Source organism: Trichechus manatus, unplaced genomic scaffold (genome assembly GCF_000243295.1).
Source record: "Trichechus manatus latirostris isolate Lorelei unplaced genomic scaffold, TriManLat1.0 scaffold00052, whole genome shotgun sequence".
NCBI classification, from domain to species: Eukaryota; Metazoa; Chordata; class Mammalia; order Sirenia; family Trichechidae; genus Trichechus; species Trichechus manatus.
The window spans coordinates 5192515-5217967 of NW_004443988.1; the positions used below are offsets into that span (position 1 = coordinate 5192515).

Genomic DNA, 25453 nt, shown 5'->3' on the forward strand with positions numbered 1-25453 from the left:
TTAATATTATACAAAATACTATCTATCTTAGTTTCTTAATGCTGCTATAACAGAAATATAACATGTGGGTGGCTTTAATGAACAGAAATTTATTTTCTCACAGTTAGAAGGCTATAAGTCTGAATTCAGGGCACTGGCTCTAAGGGAAGGCTTCTCTCTGTTGGTTCTGGGGAAGGCCTTTTTCTCTTTTCAGCTTCTGTTCCTCAGTTATGGCATGGCATCTATCTTCCCCTCTCTGTGTTTGCTAGCTTCTAAGCCTAATGTGCTGTTTTATATTGCAAACGTGGTTGGTTTAAGACACACCCTACAATGATACGGTCTCATTAACATAAAGAAAATCTCACTCCCAAATGGGATTATATCGACAGGTATAGAGGTTAGGATTTACAATATATATTTTAGTGGACACAATTCAATCCACAGCACCATCTCTGGCCAAAATTCAATAATATCAGAAAGCATCCAGGAATACAAAAAAAGAAAAAAATTCTCATGTGTTCGGAAATTTTAAAAATTGCCTTAACTGTGCATATTAGAAAAAAAGAATTTCCAAAAGTCAGTGAACTGAATAGTCATCTAAAAAACTAAGAAACTAGTAGCTGGGTTTGATCCTTTCATATTTTCTCTTCTCTATCTGAACTCCATCTAAAAGTTGCTGATTTCCACATTTATATTTCCAAACCACATTTATCACTTGAATAACTTCCAGACTTACGTAAACTGCCTACTTGATATCTCCATTTGGATGTAAAAAATAACTAAACATGTCCAAAATGGAACTCCTAACCTTTCTCACTAACCATTCCTCCACTTCCTAATTCAGAATTAAGGGGCTCCAGGGACAATTCAGGGACTTTTTTTATGGTGGCTCTAAACCTGCAGGGAGAAACAATTATGTACAGAAAATCCCGCAAACTTTTAACTGATACAGGATCCACCTTGTCTGCTATAACCTCACTTACAAAAGCCCCTGCCCTGGAGTACAAAAACCTCAAAAACAGTGAGGGTTACTAATAAAAAGCAAACATTAGTTCATTCTCAACCTGTGTCAATATCTCTTGGCCCCACTGAAGACTGACATCTTTTTCACTTAGTCCTGGAACCCCTGTTAATCTAATAGGAAAAGATGTTTTATCTAAATGGAACCATCATCTACAATTTAATGAAAAGGGGAAAATACTATTAATCTTGGCTGAAAGTCAGAACCTGATAGACAGAGACTTAGATATGGATAACATTCAAAAAGAAGAGGCTCTTTGCCGTATGCAAGCCCCTTCTCTGTGCCTCAAAGGTCTGCTTGTTCAGGCTCCCTTTCCTGAGATTATTTCTCTGATGCCCAAAACGTTATGGGCCACAACATCTACAGACATTGACCAAGTTTTGTTCACCAGACCAATTAGAATTCAAGTAAACACCTCTAAGCCTTTACCCAAGATTCCTTAGTACCCACTTAAATGAGAGGCAAAAGGACTGACTCCTATTATTCAGGATTTTCTTTCCAAAGGTTTAATTGTCCCTTGCACTCGTCCTTGTAACACTCCTGTCCTTCCAGTTAAGAAGCCAAACTACATACACTGGAGATTTTTCAGGACTTGCATGCAATCTACCACATTGTTATTCCTAGATTCCCAGTTGTCCCTAATCCACATTTGCTACTTTCCAATGTCCTCCCTGAAATGACATATTTCACTCTGACAGACCTTTGTAGTACCCTTTTCAGCAGCCAATATTTGTTCACTTTTACTTGGGACAACCAACAATTTACCTGGACTGTTCTCCCTCAAAGATTTACTGAATCTCCCACTTATTTTCTCAGATTTTGCATGCAGACTTGCGACCTTTGCAATTACCAAGGAAATCTACATTATTACAGTATGTCGATGACCTCCTAGTTAGTGCCACCTTTCAACAGGCTTGCCTTGAGGACAGTATACTTTTATTAAAACACTTATCTGCTGGAGGACACAAAGTTTCTAAAGAAAAATTACAATTAGCCCAGCCTTCTGTCAAATATTTAGGCCATCTGATTTCTGCAGAAAGCATTCCTATTGTCCCCAAGAGAAAAGAAACTATTATTAGTTTTCCTTTACTTAAAACAAAGAGACAACTCAGCAGATTTTTAGGACTTTGTGGTTATTGTTGAGCATGGATCCCTAACTTTTCTTTAACTGCTTAACCTTTATACAAATTATTTGAAAACTTTTGAGCCAGATCCATTGCATTTCACAAAGGAAGACAAAGAGGCTATAAGTAAATTGAAAGAGCCCTTAATTAATATGCCCACTTTAGGATTCCCTATCATTTGGACTTTTATTTGTACGTGAAGTTTCTGGTAATGCATTAGGTGTCCTTATACAGAAACATGGAGGGCAACACGGGCCTGCAGGGGTTTTTGGCTTGCAGCTAAATCTTGTAGCAAGAGTTTACCCTTCTTGCCTCAGGTCTGTAGCTGCTACTGCCAAGCTTGTAGAAACCACTGCAGATATAGTTTTGGGAAACTTTTTAGATCTATAAAGACCCCATGCTGTGTCTGCTTTACTTAATTCTAATTTAACCCAGTATCTATATGTTAGCAGACTTATCTTCTATAAGGTTCGTCTTCTGGCAGCCTCAAACATTAGACTACATACAGTGGCTACTTTAAACCCAGCCACTCTTCTCCCTGTAACTGATGAAGATGATTCTCATTCCTACGATTGTTTAGACCTAACTGAGCAGCTTTTGACTACCTGTAGTGATTTAAAGGAAACTCCCCTGACAAATCCGGATATGATTTTACTTGTCGATCGGTCCTATTTGAAACTGACCCCTGACTCTCATCAGGCTGGTTATGCTTTTACAACATCTACTGAAGTCCCTGAAAGCCAGCCACTCTCTGAAGTTACTTCTGCCCAACAAGTTAAATTAATCGCTCTTACTAGAGTCAGCAAACTTGCTAAAGGAACATCTGTGACTGTTTATATGGATTCTAAATACGACTTTGGAGTGATTCATGATTTTGGCACATTGTGGAAACAAAGGTGACTTTTAACCTCTTCTGGTGACACTGGGGCTTTAGTAGTGGATCTTTTAGATGCTTTGTTGCTCCCTTCTGAAACTGTTGTAATCAAAATACAAGCACATCCACTGAAGGGAGTGCCCCAAACTAAAGAAGTTAGAGAAAATAATCTTGCTGATGCAGCTGTTAAGTGGGCTGCTTCCCAAATCACTGTTGCCCCTATCTCACAGCACAAGGAATTATAAAACGGTCTTTAGAAGAACCTATAGAGAATTACACTCATGAAATAACTAGTATTTTTGTACGCACCAAAGAGAAACTTTTGAAACAACAACTGGCCCAGTCAGATGAAATTGAAACATAAAAGAAGTCTGGTTGTTATCAAGACACTGACACTGAATTATGGTTAGGGCTTGATGCTAAAATTGTTCTCCCTAAACTTTTACATGTCCCCATGATGAAGACCCTACATGAAAACATTCATTTGGGGAGAGAGAAAATGATTGAAATTAAAAAAAAAATGGTGGGGAAAATTTTCTGAGGTGGCTGAGCATGTGACCACTCATTGCTCTATTTGTCATCATTATAACCCTGGAAAACATCTTATGACGTTACCTGGACAATACCCTTTGCCTTCTGGACCTATGCTTGAATGGCAATTAGACTTTATCCAACTTCAAATGATTATAAACATATTTCAATAATGATATGTAGATTTTCACATTGGGTAGAACCCTTGATGATGTGCCACTGCTTCTTTTGTAGCAAAAAAGTTCCGTGAAAACATAATACCTGCCTGGGAAGCACAAAAGACTATTTGTAGTGACAGAGGAACCCCATTTTACTGGACAAATTATTCAAGAATTATGCTGAATGTTTCTCATATATCAGAGATTGCACCGTCCCTATCATCCTCAATCTTCTGGGCTTGTAGAAAAAACTAATGGCATAATAAAAACCCAACTTGCTAAGCTTTCTCAATCCTTAGGCTTGTCTGGGACTAAAGTTCTCCCTTTGGTCTTTTAAATTTGAGAAGCATTCTTACTGGACCTCATAAACTTACTCCTTATGAAGTAATTACTGGAAGGCCTATGATCCTTCCCTACACTGCCTCTACTGACCCTAACTTAGTACAACCCAGATTGTTGAAATATTGTCAGTCTTTAACACAATACTCTAAGAAACATTTTTCACAAATTAAAGAAATCTTTCAGGAACACAATTCTGATTCTCCTCCTCTAAATATTACCCCAGGAGATTGTTTATTGGAAAAGACACCAATTAAAAGATTCTTTCGAATCTCACTGGACAAGCCCATATTTATTCCTTTTAACTAACCCCTGTGCAGCGGAACTAGAAGGAATTAATCTTTGGATTCATTTATCACACTTGAAGAACACTAAAGCGCCTATCTGGACTTGTCAGCCAACAGGAGACTTGCAATTCAGACTGAAATGTCCAAGCAGCCAGAAGCAGATGACTTCAGAAGTAGACAACTGAACCTAAGATTACAGAACAAGACCCCATGCAATCTGCTGAAATTTTTGGACTCTGTTTCTTAACTATTAGTATTCCAATGATCTTAGCTGTGTTAACACACCTGTGGTGTTATTTCTTGGTAGTTTTTGTAATTATCAAATCTCACTTTATTATGGAACCCTTTCCCTTATGCCAGCAATTGAAGTTATTGCACTATGCCTAATACTCAGAGCCTTTGAAATAGCTTTATTTTACCAGCTTGGATTCATCTCCTGGTAAATTTACTAGAAGAATAACTTGTTTTATAATCACTAGTTTATTCTTTACTTTATCATATTGCTTTTAATTAAACTTTCTGCATTATGAAGTTTTTAGTAAGTATTCTCTTTATTTGTCCTAACCATCACTGATGTTTGGAATGAAAATGCCTTTATCAAATTGGCTCGACTGGTGGCTAGTGCCAGTAATTTAATTCAATGTTGTATATGACACTCTTCTTTGCAGTCCACACATGACTATTCTGATCTTCTCACTGTACCTGTTTTGGCCTACAGGATCATTAACTACTGCATTTGAGAAGCCCTTCAAATGGGCTGTTCATGTTAAATTATGGCTGCCTCCAGAATTATCCACCTATCAATCAGCACCTTGCTTTAATCTTACTCATGCCTGAGTGAATCCCAATGAATGTTCCATCCCTCCTGAATGATCCACTCTTTTTATTGGTAATTCCTGGTATTACTTCTCATTAGTAAGTAGCTGTCTTGAAAATGATCAAAATCTCCCAGTTTGTGCCTGACTCTGGAATCACCTAGAATTTGGAGAATTATCCCCATTAGCGAAAACTCACTGACTGTGGACTGGCTCAAAAGAGCAAATCAGTGCATTCCATTTCCTAACAAACAAACCAGGACAGATATGCTATTTGTCCCATGTGGATATGCTTTTCTATGTGGAGGATCAGCCTATTTGAGGAAAAAGTTTGATGACTCACCTTATACTTGGGTCTTACCATGTTTAGATGGTTGGAATATGTGTGGCCAATGCACTCTGGATACCCTTATAATTTCCTTAAGTATTCATTCATACAATGAAAGCTTACAACAGAATAGTGACTTGAAATTGATACCAATAGAAGAAGAGAACTTGTCCTCTCAGACAATCCCATTGCTGAAGTCCTGGATGGGGCTGGTTTTTCCTTTGGGCCTTTGTTCCTACTTATGGTATATTCCAATTAGAAAAATCTATTCACAATCTGTCTGTACCATGGCTCAAATTGCTGACAATGCTGCTGATGGAATGGCAGCTCAGCAGAAATCCTTAGAATCCATTACTAAAGTTGTCTTAGATAATAAAATAGCTCCTGATTTTCTCCTAACTCAACAAGGAGGAGTTTGTGCTATTGCCAATACCACTTGCTGTTCATGGATTAAAACCTCTGGAGAAGTAGAACAAGATATAACTGAACTACACCAAAATACCTCCTGGTCACATACCATTTCTCCCACAACTGTACCTTCCTTCTTCCTTTTTAGCTGGTTACCCTAAAGTATTGCATCTGGTTGACGTTCCTTTTTACTAGCTTGCTTACTCCTGCTGGATCACTGTATATTGTAGGCTTGTTAAATGTATTATGCACTGCATCTCTCATTGCTGCAACCAATCCTCGAAACATCTGGCAATGCAACAAGTTACGTATTTAGAAGAAACTAATTTTATCAAGGAGAATGAATTTTAGTTCTGGGATCACACCCTTTTTAGGAATGCCAAGGTGTTCTTCAAATGTGGTCTTGTTTGCAACACTTACCCTGACCAAAAATTAAGATGCGACCTAAAGCTATGGCAAGATGAATAAGAAAATTAGCCCAATGACCCTAAGGTCTAACACCTTCAATATTTTGGGCCTATAATATACCTAAGAGGTCCTTGCAGAAGAAAGGTAACTCCATTGTGGGTGATATCCTGAGCGATCTGTGCCCCCTAGCGGGGCTTGATCAAAAGAGGGAAATGTGTTAGCAGACCTTAAAAACCCGAGGCACTTCGCAAAACTGAAATGGCTAACCCAGACCTAAATGAGACTCCATTTTTATTCACTCACTAAGACTTTGGCTCCACTTCTGCTTTTCTCATGACTCTTTGTTAATCTGTAACTTAGGATAGAAGCATACCTTGTTATTTTAAGACAAGAGGAAGGGGCCAGATACATGGTTGTTACAAAAAGCTGACACAAATGTTCTTGGAAGAATGCTTTGTTCGGAATGCTCCAAGATGTTAACAAACAGGATTGCAGATGTGAAGAAAGATTGTTGTTTAACGATCCCTTTGTGACTTTTTGCCATGCGCCCGCCCCCGCCCCTTTGAACATGTAGCCCTTGTTTACTTTACCCTTTAAAAATGTCACTTCCCTCCTGCACTTTGGAACACTACTGTACTCTGCCTGAGTGCCATGGTGTCTCCTGATTCAGGAATATCTCTATTCCTCAATACAGTAGTTCCCCCTTATTTGCAGGGGATATGTTCCAAGACCTCCTGTGGATGCCTGAAACTGTGGATAGTATCAAACCGTATATATACTATGATTTTCCTATATGTACATACGTATGATAAAGTTTAATTTATAAATTAGATACGATAAGAGATTAACAACAATAATAATAAAATAGAACAACTGTAACAAGATACTGTACTAAAAGTTATGTGAATGACAGGGGGCGGCATGAGACTTCATCATGCTACATACTCATTTAACATTTTCAAACCGTGGTTGACCGTGGGTAACTGAAACTGTGGAAAGTGAAACCATGGATAAGGGGCGATGGCTACCATAAAACTCTTTGCTTTTACTTTTAACAGAGTGCAAGACTGGTGCTTCTCCTATGACAGAAGGAACATGTAAACAACATTAGGAATCAAAATGGGGACAGAAAGTAATAAATATATCAGATGATATCAATAAAATGAGAACCTACTTAACAGACTAAAGAAAAAAATAGAACCGTCAAGGAAGAGATAATCTCATTAAAATTTTTTCTCAAGAATGAAATAAGAAAAGCTTCTTAATTTATTTTATGAGGTTAGTACAATTTGAAATACAAATTAGACAGTGACAGAGAAAGGAAAATTATCTGCTAATTTTACTCATGAACATCGATGCAAAAATTCAAATAATCCCAAACCAGCAATTACTAAATAACATAAAATAGCATGACCAAGTAGAGTTCACCCTAAAATGTAAGAAAGGCCAAACTTAAGCTATTTACATAACTCACAACATTAAGAAAGTAAAGAAAAAAGACCATGACCATCTCAACAGATGTGTATCACAAAACTGATAGTAAATTAGGAAAATTGTTTTTAAACCTGATAAAGTGCGCCCACAAAAAAACTATATAAGAAGCAAATATAATGGTGGAACGTTAAAAGCATTTCATTTAAAATCGGAAACATGACAATGACTCCTGCTATCACCCTTATCTATATTGTACTAGAGATTCTGGCTACCAGTCCATTCACCAGTTTCCTCATATATATGTTGGTTGCCTGGGTTTATCTTCTAGTATCATCCTCAACGTAAGTGCATGTTCAGTCTGATTTAAACTTGTTTTAAAATTGTTTAAAAACTTTGTACTTGAAGGACAACTTGGCTGAATATAATATCCTCTTTCTTTGAGTATCTTGTTGGTGTTGTTCTACTGTCTTTTAGCACTATGTGTTATAATTACTTGTAATAAATATATATTAAATATCTTTAAACAGAAACACACATAAAACAAGGTTATGTATTGACTGGTTGATGAAAATATTGTGATCAGAGGCTCACAGGAACCTCATCCTGTATTTCCTCTCCAGGTAATGGCCTAATATTTACTAATTCAGTATAGAACATGACTACAGTGAATAAGTTCTTTATATTACGGTGTTTCCTCTGCCTCTCAGTACTTAATCTGGCTTAGGAGGGACTCTACAGATCAGCCTGGGCACCTCAGTCACATCTAAGCCTTGGTCACCAAGGATCCCAGCGCTTGACTTCAGAGGTGCTGTGCTAACTTTTAGAGGACCTATTTTAATGTTGGTGTCTGAGATCAGCTACTTTTGGTTTGTTCTGGGCATTTCCTGATGACCCTGCTGAGTTTCAGCCTTGTTTACAGAAGTTCCCTCTTAGGAGACGGCCCTCTCATTATGGGGCTGAATATTTGCTGATGTTACTTGAGATCTGCTACCATTACAATCTCTGGTACGCCATTCTTTCCTGCTCCACTGCCTGATTCTGACTGGCCCATGTAATTTGGAGTCAGTAGCTTTTCCTTATTTCCAAATTTTACAGAAAATGTGATTTGTCAGTTCCTCCCTCCCCATTCTCCCTGTTGCTCTGTACAGACTCCAGGAGGAAAAATGGAAAGATTCAGAACTAAGTTGTTACTTTGTTCCCACTGCAACTTAAAGAGTTGTATTGCCTTTTTGTCCTCCTCATTCTTATACTAACTGAGGTATAATTTATATTCAGCAAAATACACAGATTCTAAGTGTACAGTATGGAAAGTTTTGACAATGGAATAGAACAATGTAACCCACACCCCTATCAAGAGATGGAACATTTTCATCACCCCAGAGATTCTTTGTGACCCTTCCCAGTCAATCCTCAACCTCCACTCCTGCGAAAAGGAACCACTATTCTGATTTATCTTACCATAGATTAGTTTTGCCTGTACTATAATCTCACCTAAAAGGAATCTTACTGTATAAACTCTTCCGTGTCTGGTTTCTTTCACTCAGTGTAATATTTCCTGTATATATCTCTGCTACCGCAGGTATAATAATCCATTCTTTATTTCTGAATAGTGTACCAATGTACAGATATATCACAATTTATTTACACATTTTCCTACTGATGAAGATTTGAATTATTTCCAGTTTTTCACTACTTGTTCTTGCACAAGTCTTTTTGAACATGAGTTTTCATTTCTCTAGGATAAATACGTAAAAGTAGAACTTCTAGGTCATGAGGTAGGAGTATGTTTACCTTTATGAGATCTGCCAAACCAATTTTAAAGTGGCCATACCATTTTGCATTCCACTAGCAATGTATGACAGTTCCAGATGTTCCAAATTCTGCCAACACATGGTGTAGTTAGTCTTTTACTTTTAGCCATTCTAGCAGGTGTGCAGTGGTAATCTCACTGTCTTTTAAATTTGTATCTCCCTAATGACTAATAATAACCTTTTCATGTGCTCATTGGCCATATAGCTGTTCAAGTCTTTTACCCCCTTAAAAAAAATACTAGGTTGTCTTTTTTTTTTTTTAACTGAGTTATAACACTGTTTAAATCTTCTGAATACAAGTGGTTTGTCTGATACAGGTATTGAAAACATCTTCTCTAAGCCTGTGGCTTGTTTATTTTTTTAACGATATCTTTTGATAAGCAGAAGGTTTTACATTTTTCAAAATATTTAAAATTTTTAATTAAAACCTTTGTTAAATTTTGAAATAATTTCAGAGTTGCAAAAATAATACAAAGAATTCCTGTATATCCTTCATCTACCATCCCAAATGTTAACATTTTACATAACCTGGTAATTAACACTGATACAATACTATTAACAAATCTATGGACCTTATTTGAATTTCATCAGTTTTCCCGCTGATGTCCTTTAACTGTTCCAGGATACAGTCAAGGATCACATCTTATTTGCGTGCCATCTGGGACAGTTACTTTTCGTTTGTATGTTTGTTTGTGTGTGTTGGTCTTTTAGATCTTGACACTTGGAAGAGTATGAGGCAGTTATTTTGTAGACTGTCCCTCAATTTGGTTTGGATTACACCTCAACATAAAGAAAACAAAAATCCTCACAACTGGACCAATAAGAAACATCATGATAAATGGAGAAACTACTGAAGTTATCAAGTATTTTATTTTACTTGGATTCACAATCCACACCCATGGAAGCAGCAGTCACGAAATCAAATGATGTATTGTGTTGGGTAACTCTGCTGCAAAAGACCTCTTTAAAGTGTTAAAAACCAAAGATGTCAGTTTGAGGACTAAGGTGCACCTGACACAAGTCATGGTATTTTTAATCGCCTCATATGCAAGCAAAAGCTGGACAATGAATAAGAAGACCGAAGAAGAACTGATGCCTTTGAATTATGGTGTTGGCAAAGAATACTGAATACACCATGGACTGCCAGAAAAATGAATGGGTCTGTCTTGGAAGACGTACAGCCAGAATGCTCCTTAGAAGTGAGGATGGCAAGATTTTGTCTCACGTACTTTGGACATGTTATCAGGAGGGACCAGCCCCTGGAGAAGGACATCATGCTTGGTAAAGTACAGGGTCAATTAAAGAGAGGAAGACCTTCAGTGAGATGGATTGACACAGTGGCTGCAACGATGGGCTCAAGCATAGCAACAACTGTGAGGATGGTGCAGGACCTGGCAGTGTTTCGTTCTGTACATAGGGTCGCTATGAGTTGGAACTGACTCGACAGCATCTAACAATGTTTAATCATGACTAAATTCAACTTATGCATTTTTGGCAAGAATACCAAAGATGTGATGCTGTGCTGTTATCAGTTTCATCTCAGGAAGCATATACTGTTATGGTCCATTACTGGGGATGCTAACTCCTCCCAGAAAAACTCTTTTGTTGTCACTAGAATAACCAACGCTGCTGCTAGAGTAACTGCTGTTAAATTTTAACAATATATAAGCAACAAATGTTTTCACTACTGTAACAACTGCTGTTGAGTTTTGTTTATGTGTGCGTATGCAAGCTCCAAATTAGCATATGTAAATTATCCATCCTTTAATAAACATTGTATTCTGTACGGAAGTTAATTCAGAAAACTTGTAGTTACATAGTCAGCCCCTGAAATTCATTTCGATAGAGTTAGTTTGCAGTGGTTCAGAAGGTTCAAGATCACTTCAGGCACAATTCATGTCTCCAATCTCCGTGGTACTCCATGCTCCTATGTTTAACAGTAGATTTAATATAAAAAAGGACAGAATAGTGATTATAAAGATGAAGAGACAAAATTTGAGTTTATTTTGAATTTCTTACTCTAAATGACTACTTGGAATTTTTATTTGTGCTTAAAATTTAAAATTAAAAGAGTGGGAACTATAAGAGTAATATTTTTGTTTTAAGTTCAAATGTTAGTTGATACATAAAATATTTTACTGGATGTAAATATGTTTGAAATGGAAAATTATTATTCTTTTAAATTGTTATAAAACTAAAGAACAACCAAGAAAATAAAATATAATTTAGTATTTAACCATGCAGTTTAGGAGTTACCGAAATTGTACCTATTGCAGAGATTTTAGTTTTATTAAAATTAATTTATTACTTACTGGGAAATTATTTACATAAAATATTGTTATACCAAAATGGTAACTAAAGGATCAAAGTTCAAACTGTTGCTGTGTGCCATCCACTTGATTCTGACTCATAACGACCTCTATAGGATAGAGTAGAACTACCCTATGGGGTTTCCAAGGCTTAATTAATTAATTAATTAATTTTTATTGTACTTCAGGTGAAGGCTTACAGAACAAATAGTTTCTCATGAAAGAGTAGTACACATGTTGTTTTATGACATAGGTTAACAACCCCACAACATATCAACCCTCTAACTTCTCAACCTTTTTTTTTTGGTGAAAATACACATAGCCAAAGATACACCCTTTCAAAAATTTCTACATACACAGTTCGGTGACATTGACTACACTCTTCCAATTGTGCTGTTATTCTCACTTAAGATGAAGGCTTACAGAACAAAATAGTTTCTCATTTAACAGTTACTACAAATGTTGCCCTGTGACAATGGTTAACAATCTCACAACACATCAACAATATCCTTACTCAACCTTGGGTTCCCTATCCCCAGCTTCCTTGTCCCCTTCTGCCTTCTGGCCCTTATCACTGGACTCGTGTACCTCGTTAGTCTCATTTGGTTTTATGGGGCTGTCCACCCCCAGGCTGAACAGTGAACCTTGGAGATAACTTCACCACTGAGCTAAAAGGGTGTCTGGGGGCCATACTCTCGAGGTTTCTCCAGTCTCCTTTAGGCCAGTAAATCTGGTCTTTTTTTTTGTGAGTTAGAATTATGCTCTACATCCTTCTCCACCAAGGCTTAATTTTTATAGGAGCAGATCACCTGGTCTTTTCTCCCACGGAGCAGCTGATGGGTTCGGAGCAGCTGCTGGGTTCGAACCATCGACCTTTCGGTTAGTGATTAACTGCTGACCTTTTGGTTAGCAGTTGAGCTCTTAACCACTGTGCCAGCAGGGCTCCAAACATTAGAAAGATATAAAAATTACTGATGAAATAGAGGTGATTTCCCACCTTATCTGTACTGTAATATTTGCATGACTTCATACAAAATTCAATATGAATTTTCACTATGTACATTTCTTTACTGTCCATTATTGTTTTATTTCATGGTATTACTGAAAATACTTTTGACATTTAGAGGAAGGCTGTTAAATATGATCTATGATCCACTCTGGATGTCAAATATGCTAGGTAAATCATTGGTCTTCCAATTTATGAACATGGTATGTCTTTTCGTTTATTTAGATCTTCTTTAATTTCTATGTTATTTTCAGCAATGTTTTATAGTTTTTAGTGTACAGGTCTTAACGTATTTTTCACTATATCACTATGTTCTGCTTCTTTATGCTTTTGCAAATGGTGATTTTTAAAATTTCATAGGTTGCTGATATATAGAAACATGATTGATTTTTGTATACTGACTTGTGTCTTGCAACACTGGTAACTTTATTAGTTTTAGCAATTTATTTTGTAGATTCCTTGGCATTTTCTATGTACACAATCACATTGTCTATGAATAAAGACAATTTAGATATGCTATCTCCAATCTGTATGTATTTATTTTTTTTTACCTTATGGCACCAGCTAAGAATCTCAGTAAAATTCTGAATAGGAATTGTTGAGAACAGACATTCTTGCCTTGTTCCCAAGATTAAAGGAAAATGTTCAGTCTTTCACCATTAACTATGATGGTAGCTATAAGTTTTCACTGATATGCTTTCCCAGGTTGAGGATGCTTCTACTTCTGGTTCTCTCAGTTTTTTTTTTTTTTAATTTTAATCATGAATGAGGGTTCATTTTGTCAAATATTTTTAATCCACTGGTTTAGTTAATCACATTAAAAAATAACAGCTTCATTGAAAGATAATCCACATGCCATAAAATTCGTCATTTTAAAGTGTACAATTTCATGTCTTTTAGTATAGTCACAGAATTGTGCAATCATCCTCAATGTGTAACGCTAGAACAATTTCATCACCCCAAAAAGAAACTCCATAGCCATTAGCAGGCACTCCACATTTCCTCCTCTCCCAGTCCCTTTTGCTACTGGCTTCTTTCACTCAGCATGTTTTCAAGGTTCATGCATGTTGTACCATGAATCAGTCCTTCATTCCTTTTTATATCTGAATAATATTACATTGTATGGAAACATCATATTTTGCTTATCTATTCAGTTGATAGATACATGGGATTTCTACACTTTGTGGCTACTATGAATAATGCTACTATGAACATCTGCATACAAGTTTTTGTGTAGACATGTATTTTCAATTATTTTGATTATATACCAAGGAATAGAATTGATGTGTCATGTGGTAACTCTACGTTTAACATTTTAAGGAACTGCCAAACTGTTTTTCAAAGTGGCTGTACCATTTTACACTCCCATTAGCAACGTACAAGGGTTCCAATTTCTCCACATCCTTGCCAACACTTGTTATTTTCCATCTTTTTTACTATAGTCATCCTATCGGGTGTCATGTGGTATCTCATTATGGTTTTGATTTGCATTTCCCTAATGACTAATACTATTGAGCATCTTTTTATCTATTTACTAGCCATCTGTGTATCTTCTTTGGAGAAATGTCTACTCAAATCCTTTGCCCGTTTTTTAACTGGATATTTGTCTTTTGTTGTTGAGTTTAAGCGTTGTTTATATATTCTGGACACAGGTCCCTTACTAGATACATGATTTGCAAATATTTCTCCCATTCTATGGGTTGTCTTTTCACACTCTTAATGTATCATTTGAAATACAAAACTTTTTAATTTTGATGAAGTCCAATTTAACTTCTTTTAGTTACTTGTGGTTTTGGTGTCATATCTAACAAACCACGGCCTAATCCAAGGTCGCGAAGAGTTATCTTACATTTCCTTACGAGTTTTGTATTTTTTTCAGCTCTTACATTTAGGTCAATGATCCATTTTAAGTTAAGTTTTTCATATGATGTGACAGATTGATTTTTGAGCATTACACTAACCTTGCATTCTTGAAATAAAACCTGGTTCTGAGATTCTAACTGGTCATAGTGGACCATCATTTACATGTATTTCTAGATTCAATTTGCTAATTTTTTTTTTTTTTTTAATATTTTATTGTACTTCAGGTGAAGGCTTACAGAACAGATAGTTTCTCATGTAACAGTAACACACATGCTGTTTTATGACATTGGTTAACAACCCCACAACATTTTAACCCTCTAAATTCTCAACTTTTTTTTTTTTTTTGGTGAAAATACACATAGCCAAAGATACGCCATTTCAAAAATTTTTTTACATACATATTTAAGTGACATTGACTACGCTCTTCTAATTGTGCTGTTATTCTCACTTAAGATGAAGGCTTACAGGACAAAATAGTCTCCCATTTAACAGTTACTACAAATGTTGCCCTATGACAATGGTTAACAATCTCACAACACATCAACAATATCCTTACTCTACTTTGTGTTCCCTATCATCAGCTTCCTACTCCCCTTCTGCCTTCTGGGCCTTATCACTGGACTCCTGTACCTCGTTACTCTCATGGTTTTACTGGGCTGTCCACTCCCAGGCTGAACAGTGAACCTCGAAGGTAACTTCGCCACTGAGCTAAAAGGGTATCTGGGGGCCATACTCTCGGGGTTTCTCCAGTATCCTTTAGGCCAGTAAATCTGGTCTTTTTTTTTTTTTGTGAGTTGGAATTATGCTCTACATCCTTCTCCAGCTCTGTCCAGAACCCTCTGTTGTGATCCTGGTCAGAGCAGTCAGCGGTGGTAGCCGGGCACCATCTAGCTGTACTGGACTCAGTCTGGTGGAGGTCTTGGTAGCTGTGGACAATTAGTCCTTTGGACTAATCTTTTCCTTGTATCCTGTTCTCTTCATTCTCCCTTGCTCCCGAAGGGATGAGACCAGTGGAGTATCTTAGATGGCCGCTCACAGGCTTTTAAGACCCCAGACACTACTCACCAAGGTAGAATGTAGAGCATTATCTTTATAAGTAGTGTCATGCCAATTGAGCTAGATGTTCCCCAAGACCATGGTCCCCAGAGCCCTCCGTCCAGCAACTCAGTCCCTCGGGGAGTTTGGATGTGTCCATGGAGCCTCCATGACCTTTCCTTGTACAGGATGTGTTAGTTTCCCCTGTTCAATTTGCTAATATTTTTAAAGGATTGTATTGCCTTTTAAGGGGTTCTCTGAAAGGTTTTTTAAAAATTATATGGAACATTTGCCATTGTGAGGTAATATTCAAAGAAGTAGCAACTAAATTTGCATTTAATTTTTGTTTACTTTTTAATTCTTATTTTTAAAACTATCCCATCAGGTGACTTCTAAGTTTTCAAAACTAGTAAGGCCTTTCACATGAAATTTGCCGTCACCAAACAGTACTTTGTGATTCAAAATAAAGTAATTGTGAGTGTTCTATTTAATGTAAGACACTTTACAAGGACTTTTTGGATAGGTAATTTTGGGAAGATAAAACACTGCCTTAGATTTGGGCATTTATGGTATTAATAATGCCTTTTACTCTCTTACTATAAAACTTCTATCTACATATCACCCCACCTCTCACTAACATCATTATTCTTTTTTACAGTCCTCCCAAGTGCTAATCATTTTTAATGTTGATTCACATTTCAGAGGTGTATTCTGAAGGCTGTATACAAAATCTAGAGAAAGGGCTCTACATCTTTCATTTCATTAGTTATTCAGCTTTTTATAATTCCTCTCTTAATGGTTTTCTTTTCATTTTTCTTTGATGTATCTTGGCTTCTTTCAGGCTGATTATTTTTTATCATCCTATTTTATCCCCTCTTCTAGAAGTTCGACATTCTGATCTTTTAAGAGGTTATCCTAGTAATTTTATTATACATATGTAAGACCACAAAAATAATTAATATTTTTAACCTCTTTTCAGGAACACAAACAAGTAAGAATGCTTACTCTTGGTACCCTGTCCTGACTTACATAATATTCTCTACTAGTTCTTTTTTTTGTAATTCTACAAAATACGTAAAAAATAATAACTAATCATTATTTGAGTACAGTTTAGGCTTACCTACATTTACTATTTTATTTGCTCATAATCCCTTTTTGCATTTCAGACCGTTCTTCTATGATCAGTTTCTTTTTTCTTGAAGTATATCCTTTAGAAATGTCTCTATCGAGGATTTTTTAGTAGTTGCAGACTCTGTTTTTATTTATCTGCAAACGTTTTTTGTTTTTCCCTCTTTTCTTGAAATATATTTCAACTGATGTATAATTTTAGGATTACAGTTATTTTTTCTCTCAGTAATATGAAGACAGTATTCCATATTCTTTTGGCTTCCAATGTTGCTCTTGAGAAGTGAATTCTCTGTAAAGTTGTCAATTCTTTGTAAATACTTTGTTTTTTAGTTTTCTTTTTAATATCTTCTCTGTCTCTGTTTTCCAATAGTTTTACTAAGATGTGACTAGCTAGATGCGTCATACCTATGGATTTCCTTTAAAATCTTAATTGAGATGTGTTGACATCTGTCATAACCTCGAGATCAATTTTCAGTAATTATCTTTGACTATTATCTCTCCCCTAATATTTTTATTTCGTCCTTCTAGAATTCCAAATTTCTGTATGCTACAACTTTTCACTGTATGTCTTAACTTTCATCTCTTCATCTCTGTGTACAGTTGGCTCTCTCTATCTGCGGGTTCTGCATCCATGGATTCAATCAACTGTGCAGCGTTTGTTTGAGCATTGTTTGCCTCACACCTCATTTGTTTGCTACTTGTGTTGTGTGTACCCTTTTCTTTTCTTGCCATTATTCCCTAAACAATACAGTATAACAATTATTTACAGAGCATTTACATTGTATTAGGTATTGTAAGTAATCTACAGATGATTTAAAGTATATGGGAGGATGTGCATAGATTATACGCAAATACTCCATTTTATATAAGGGACTCACACATGTGTGGATTTTGGCATCTGTGGGGGGCATCCTAGAACCAATTCCCAGCGGATACTGAGGGACGACTGTACAGTATTCTGAATAATTTGTTTGGATTTATCTTTTCATCCTAGAAATAAAGGATATTTATCAGTGGTTTGGCAGTTATAATGTAGTCTGGCAGCTATGTAATGATGTAACCACCTCCATAATGAGATCTGATATAATGTTATCACCTCTATGATGAGATTTGCTATGAGCATTCAGTCAGTTGGGGGTGTGGCCTGAATCCAATATATGTGGACTTTCTGGCAAAGCTGGCTAACTTTTGCTCACTCTGGATCCTGCATCTGATCTCTGGTTCCTGGGACTTGAGCTAGCAGCTTACCTGCTGATCTTGGGATTCATCACCCTCTGCAGCCTGTGAGCCAGCAGCCTGCCGTCTTACCTGCCAGTCTTGGAATTTGTTGGCTTCTGCAGCCTGTAAGCTAGAGGCTTGCTGTCTGACCTGCCAGTCTTGGGTTCGCCAAACTCTGCAGCTACGTGAGTCAGGAGAAGCCTCCGGCCTGACCATGGACCTGGGACCTTATAGCCTCTACCACTTTGATATAAATCAATCAGTTTCTCTCTCTCTCTCCCTCTCTCTATAAAACTATATAAATATATATATGTATGTATACACACACACACACACACAAACACACACACTTCACTGGTTTTGTTTCTCTAGAGAACCCAGCCTAAGACACTCTTATTTAAAGAAATATAAATATATAACATAAAACCCAAACGAAAATCCTTTGCTGTAGAGTTGATTCCGACTCACAATGACTCTATAGGACAGGGTAGAATTGCCCCATTGGGTTTCCAAGGCTACAAATCTTTACGAAAACAGACTGCCACATCTTCTTCCTGCGGAGCAGCTGGTGGGTTTGAACTGCTGACCTTTTGCTTAGCAGCAATCGCTTAAGCACTGTGCCACCAGGGCTCCTATATACAACATACTTATTTTATATTTTGTATCTGATAATGCAAATCTTTATGGATCTTCAATTTATTGTTACTGCTAATTCTCAATCATGGCAGCTTAATTTTTTTTTGTGGGGGGGCAAGGGTGGTAAGTTCAAGTTCCTTGGAACTCTAGATTATTTGAGGTTAGGATTTTTAAGTTCCTTTCTTGAAAGAGGATTTATATTTGCTTCTGACAGTTTTCTGGGAGCATCACTCACAAACAATATCTTTAAACTTAACTTCTGACTTGGGATTTTGGGGCCAAAACAATGGTATAAATTCTGGTTTCAAATTCATGTGAGAGTAGGCTTGTGGTTGGATATTTCTCCCATTTAGGCCTTTGTTCTTTATAATTAGAAATTACAGCACTCTCTAACTGCTAAATTTCTCAAAGGGTCAGATACAAAAAGTCAGTGTTTTCTCTATTTGACAACTTGGCAAATATGAGAGGAAATTTGAGATGATCTGCTTATAAATCAGAACACCCATACAATCAGAATAGTATGTACTAATGTACTAAGTTTATGCAGAAACATGAAAGATGTTTAAAATGCACTCTTCTGTGCAGCACACCATTTATTTGTATTTATTCACCTCACTTATGTGGAAAATGAATATGAATTATAATAACATAAATATCATTTACATTATTATAGTTTTTGATTTGGGGGGCACCTTTTTATCCCTCCATATCATCCCAGTTTTAGAATTTAAACTCTCAAAAGGGCTGCGATCACACAGGTGACATCAATAGCAAATCAATTTCTCAAAATGAAGATATTAAACAGTCACTCAAGAAACTCTATGGATAAGCTCTTAATTTTTTTGTGTGTGATAAACTGGACACATGAAGAATGACGAAGGAGAAAAAAAAAGTCACTTGAATTCCAAAAAGAATTCTACTAAGAAAGTGAGAAACCAATAATGAAGACAATCGATCCAATCCACAGAATATTTTCTTAAATTCATGCTGGGGGCCAATGGAATCTAAAATGTTTCCAGTTACACTCTTAAGATGATTCCGTAAGTACCATCTAAAAGGAATAAAAATAAGTAAGACAAAAGAGAAGTGCCACTTCACAAAAAGAGATGATGCCTTCAGGATTATTTTGAATAGTAAAAGAAGCCTCTCCAAATGCACATTAAAAATATAGATTTTTACAATATGAGTGACTTTTTCTCTGTTGTTGCCTCTCAAAGCTTCATAAAATTAGCAAAATCATATCAAATAAATAAGCAAGGTCTATAATATGACCTTAAAGAGAGGGACCACAAGAAACTTGCCAAATTTTACCTAATTTACAGCTGTGCTACATACTTTAGAAGTATAACATGTCAGCAAAGTTTAGGCCCACACAATGTGCCAGGCACTAAGAAGTTGCTGGTAATTAAACTCTTCAAGAAGTCCAGGCCCAACTATCAAGGGGCTTACAATGTCACTGGAACCAAAAAAGATGCATATGCAAGAAATCATTAAAGAAAGAGACATTTTATTGGGTGCCCAAATGAGTGATACAACAGCTAAAGGAATTTAAGGAAAGAAAGAAGAAATCCGTGAGTTAGCTGCTTCTAGGGTTCAAGGAAGGTTTCATGGATGGAGCAGAACTTAAGCTGGGCTCGTGGGCACACAAAATGGGGAAAAGTCTGAAAGAGGCAAGAAGGACATTTGGGAAAGGGGGTAGCTGGACTGGGACATCATGACCCAAATCAGAGGGGTGGGAAGGGGTATAAAATTTTAAAGTGCAGGAAGGAGGCTGGTCTGGTCAAAGTAATGGCTGTGTACTGCACAAATTTAGTAGAAGATAAGATTCAAAAAGAAAGGTGGGTCCTGATTACACAAGTCCTTAAATTCCAACATGAGGAGTGCCTCCTTAATTCTACAGGCAGTAGGTTTTTGTAGATTTTTAAATCGGAAAGTAATATGGTTCAAGAAGATTAATTTGTTGGAAATACGTAGACAGATTAGAGGTTTAAGAATGAAAAAGGGCTGAGTCCCGTAGGTACTAAACTCAGCCCCAACCAAAAGTGGGCAATACAAAGACTTGTAAAGGTGCTTAAGAAATATGCAGACTTTTATAAATTGCAACCAGATCACAGTATACACATCCTATTAAGAAATTCCACTCCATGAAATATAATTCTAAGGCTCAATGCCTGCAAGAAATTATGTTACAGATATACTCTAGGTTTGGCTAGGGAAGAAATATAGCTTAAAGAAAAGCAGATTAAGAATACTACAATTCAGAAGGATGAAAAAAACCAAAGACACAAGGGAAAGATTAGTCTAAAGGACTAACGGACCACAACTACCACAGCCTCGTCCAGACTTAGTCCAGTGCAACTAGATGGTGCCTGGCTACCACCACCGACTGCTCTGACAGGGATCACAATAGAGGGTGCGGACAGAGCTGGAGAAAAATATAGAACAAAAGTCTAACTCACAAAAAAAGACCAGACTTACTGGTCTGACAGAGACTGGGGAAACCCCGAGAGTATGGCCCCCAGATACCACCTTAACTCAGTGCTGAAGTCACTCCTGAGGGTCACCCTTCAGTCAAAGATTAGACAGGCCCATAAAACAAAATGAGACTAAATGGGTACACCAGCTCAAGGGCAAGGATGAGAAGGCAAGAGGGGATAGGAAAACTGGTAACGGGGAACCCAAGGTTGAAAAGGGGAGAGTGTTGACATGTCGCGGGGTTGGCAACCAATGTCACAAAACATTATGTGTATTTATTGTTTAATGAGAAACTGATTTGCTCTGTAAACCTTCGTCTAAAGTACAATAATAAAAAAAGAAGACTACAATTCAGAATTTTTTAAAAATCATGGGGAATTGGAGGACAATGGCTTCCAATCCAAAATGTGACATTACTAGCTCTAGCACTGTAAAAATAGAGAGAGAAAGCCTGCCTCATCTTGACATACAGATCATTTTTCAATAACCTGAATGCTTCATAAAGATCACTGCTATCAGTAACGTAAGCACACATGTATATTTAAAAACAAACATACAAACCAGCTGTCAAGTCAGAGACCCCACATGTGTCAGACTGAAACTGTGCTCCACAGGTTTTTCAACAGCTGATTTTTCAGAAGTAGCTCACCAGGCCTTTCTTCCGAGCCAGTCAAGTGCATTAACCATTATGTACCACCCAGGGACTTCCAAGCACATATACATACATTTATTCATTCTACAAGTATTTACTTAGGGTCTACTATTTGCCAGGCCCATTCTATACTCTGGAGATATAGCAGGAAACAAAAGAAAGTCCTTGTCTTCAAGGAGCTTATAATGCAGTGGGGGTAGAGATTATAAATGGATACAAAAATGTATAAAATAATGCCACGTAGAGAGAGAGTCTTGGCAGTGCAGTGGTTAAGGGCTCGGCTCCTAACCAAAAGGTCAATAGTTTGAACCCACCAGCCGCTCTGCAGGACGAAGATGTGGCTATCTGCTTCCATAAAGATTACAGCCTTGGAAACCCAATGGGGCAGTTCTACCCTGTCCTATAGGGTCACTATGAGTCAGAAAAGACTTCACAGCAATGGGTTTCAACGGGTTTTCAGTGGTAAGTGCCATAAAGAAACCAAACCAAGGTAAGAGGACACAGAGTGGCTGATGGTGCTATTTAAGGTAAGACAGTTACAGAAAGTCTCTTTGAGGAGCTAACATTTAAAGAGATGGCCTGAATGAAGCAAAGGAGTTAGCCATGTGTATATCAGAGTGAGGAGCATTTCAGGCAAATGAAACAGTAGATACAAAGGCCCTAAGATGGGAACATACTTGGTAGTTTCAAGGAACAGCAAGAAAAATAGTATAACAGGAGAGAATAGAGACCAAAGGGAAAGTGACAACCAAAGTCAGAGAGGCTGCCAGGAGTCACATCTTATGGAGCCCTGCAGACCATTGTTCAGACGTTGGCTTTAAGTATGATGAAAAGTCACTCAGGGGATAAGAATAAGAAATTGACATGAACTGGTTTATGTTACAGAACAGGTATATTATAAAGCTAAATTAATTTTCTAGATCTTAACAGTTCTACATATTCTGTTTATCTATATCTAACATCCCTTCAGATAATTCACACAAAAAGGAACATCTTCCAAATATCTTAAAAAGTTTTTCATTAACATTATTATTACAGCAGGATGTAAAGGGTAATCGAACCAAACGGAATATATTCATGGTTGTGGCCGCTGCAGAGGATTTGGTAAACATATGAGACAATTGTGTCCAGGACAGTGTTAGATATTCACATGCAAACACAGAAGGCAAAACAAAACACCAACCAACAAACAAAAGACAAGTAGAAAGTAGGAGGGCAGAGTAGGGGGAGGGAGAAGAGGAGCATTGATTTATAGATTTAAAGGAATCCCTATCAAAATCCCAGCAAGCTTTTTTTTCTTTTTGCTCTTGTTATTAAAATTGACAGGTCACTCCTAAAATTTATACAAAAATGCGAAGAACTAGAATAGCCGATATAATTTTGAAAAATAAGAGATCTTACACCACTCAATTTCAAAACTTATTATTAAGCAACAGTAATCAAGATCGTGTGCTATAGATATAAGGCTAAACTGACATATATGCTAATAGAACAGAACTCAGAGTCCACAAATTAACCTTTACATTTACAGTAAATGGACCTGTAACAAAGGTGCCAATGAAATTCAGTGGGGTCAAGGAAAATCTTTTTCATATACAAAACAAAACAAAAAACCAAATCTGTTGCCATCGAGTCGATTCCGACTCATAGTGACACTATAGGACACAACAGAACTGCCCCACAGAGTTTCCAAGGAGTGCCTGGTGGATTTGAACTGACAACCTTTCGGTTAGCAACCATAGAAAACTGGATATTCACGTGCAAAAAAACGAACTTAGACTCTTACCTCAAAACATGCACAAAAATTAACTCAAAATGAGCACCAAAATGGGTTACAGACCAAAATGTAAGGGCTAAAACTATAAACATTCTAGGAGAAAACTTTTGTGATGACCTTGTTGTGTTAGGCAAAGATTGTTTTAGATATGACATCAAAAGCACAACTATTAAAGAAAATATTGATAAATTAGAGTTTATCAAAATTACAAAAATTGCTCTTTAAAAGATCATTAAGAAAATGAAAAGACAAGACAAAGACTGGGAGAAAATACATACAAATTATATATCTGATAAAGAACTTATATACAAAGAACTCTTAAAACTCAATTATAAAAAATAAACAACCCAATTAAAAAATGGGCAAAAGAAACTGTCATACCCTAGAGGAGCCTAAGCAGACATAACGAATAAATATAATGCTGTGACCTGGATGGGACTCTGGAACAGAAAAGACATTAGGAAAAACTAATGAAATTCCAATGAAGTATGGAATTCAGTTAATAATACTATCAATATTGGTTCATTTGTAAGATGTTAACAATAGAGGAAAATGAATGCAGGGTATATGGGAACTCTCTGTACTACTCTGTAACTTTTCTATAAATCTGAAACTTCAGAAATAAAAGTTTATTTAAATATTTTTAATGGGCAAAAGATCTGAAATGACATTATACCAAAGAAGATATATGAACGGCTAGTAAATACATGAAAAGGTACTCAACAGCATTAGTCATTAGGGAAATTCAAATTAAAATCATAAGATACTACTACTCATTCACTCTCAACTGATAAACATCATGATAAATGGAGAAAAAATTGAAGTTATCAACAATTTCATTCTACTTGGATCAACAATCAATGTCCATGGAAGCAGCAGTCAAGAAGTCAAATGATGTATTGGATTGTGCAAACCTGCTCAAAAGATCTCTTTAAAGTTTTAAAAAGCTAAGATGTTACTTTGATGACGAAGGTGCACCTGACCCAAGCCATGGTCTTTTCACACCTCATATTGCATACAAAAACTGGACAATGAAAAAGGAAGACAGAAGAATTAGTGTATTCAAATTATGGTGTTGGTGAAGAGTAGTATTCAAATTATGGAATGTCAGATGAATGAACAAATCAGTCCTAGAAGAAACACAACCAGAATGCTCCTCAGAAGCAAGGATAGAGAGACTTCAGTTCGCTTACTTTGGACATATTACCAGGAAAGACCAATCCTAGAAAAGGACACCATGTTTGATGTTTGGTAAAGTAAAGGATCAGCAAAAATGAGGGAAACCCTCAATGACATGGATTAATAGCCACAATAATGGACTCAAACATACCAATGATCATGAAGTTGGCATAGCACTGGGCAATGTTTTGGTCTGTTATCCATAAGGTTACCAGGAGTCGCAGCCAACTGGATGACAACTGACAACAACAACAATTCACTCAGTTGGATGGCTATAATACAAAAGAATAACAATACACCAAGTGTTGGTGAGAATGTAGATAAACTGGAACTCTCATGTACTTTTGGTGGGACTGTAACACAGAGCAGTTACTTCCAAAAAGACTTAAGTAGTTTCTTAAAAAGTTACACACTTTTAGCCTACATGACCCAGCAATTCCACTCCTAGGTATCTACCCAAGAGAAATGAAAAGAACGTCTACACAAAGACACAAACGTATAGCAGCATTATTCATAACAGCCTCAAACTGGAAATGATCCAAATTTCCATCAAATAGTGAATGGATAAACAAAATACAGCATATTCATACAGTGAAATATTTTCAGCATTAAAAAAGAATGAACTATTGATACTTGCTATAACATGGATAAACCTCAA

General features: G+C 36.7%; 1 protein-coding gene across 2 annotated transcripts in view; it reads right to left on the minus strand.

Moving 5' to 3' along the window:
- The window catches only part of DTNB (dystrobrevin beta), a 335670-nt gene that overhangs the window by 143172 nt on the left and 167045 nt on the right, over nucleotides 1–25453 (minus strand). The window contains exon 10 of one of the 2 annotated variants that reach the window (XM_023732417.1): nucleotides 17807–17848. The exons of the other annotated variant lie outside the window; for it this stretch is intronic. Within the exon in view, the coding sequence (XP_023588185.1) occupies nucleotides 17836–17848 (13 nt within the window). The 3' untranslated portion in view covers nucleotides 17807–17835. Of the gene's footprint in view, nucleotides 1–17806; nucleotides 17849–25453 lie in introns of those variants that run through there. 2 annotated transcript variants of the gene reach the window in all.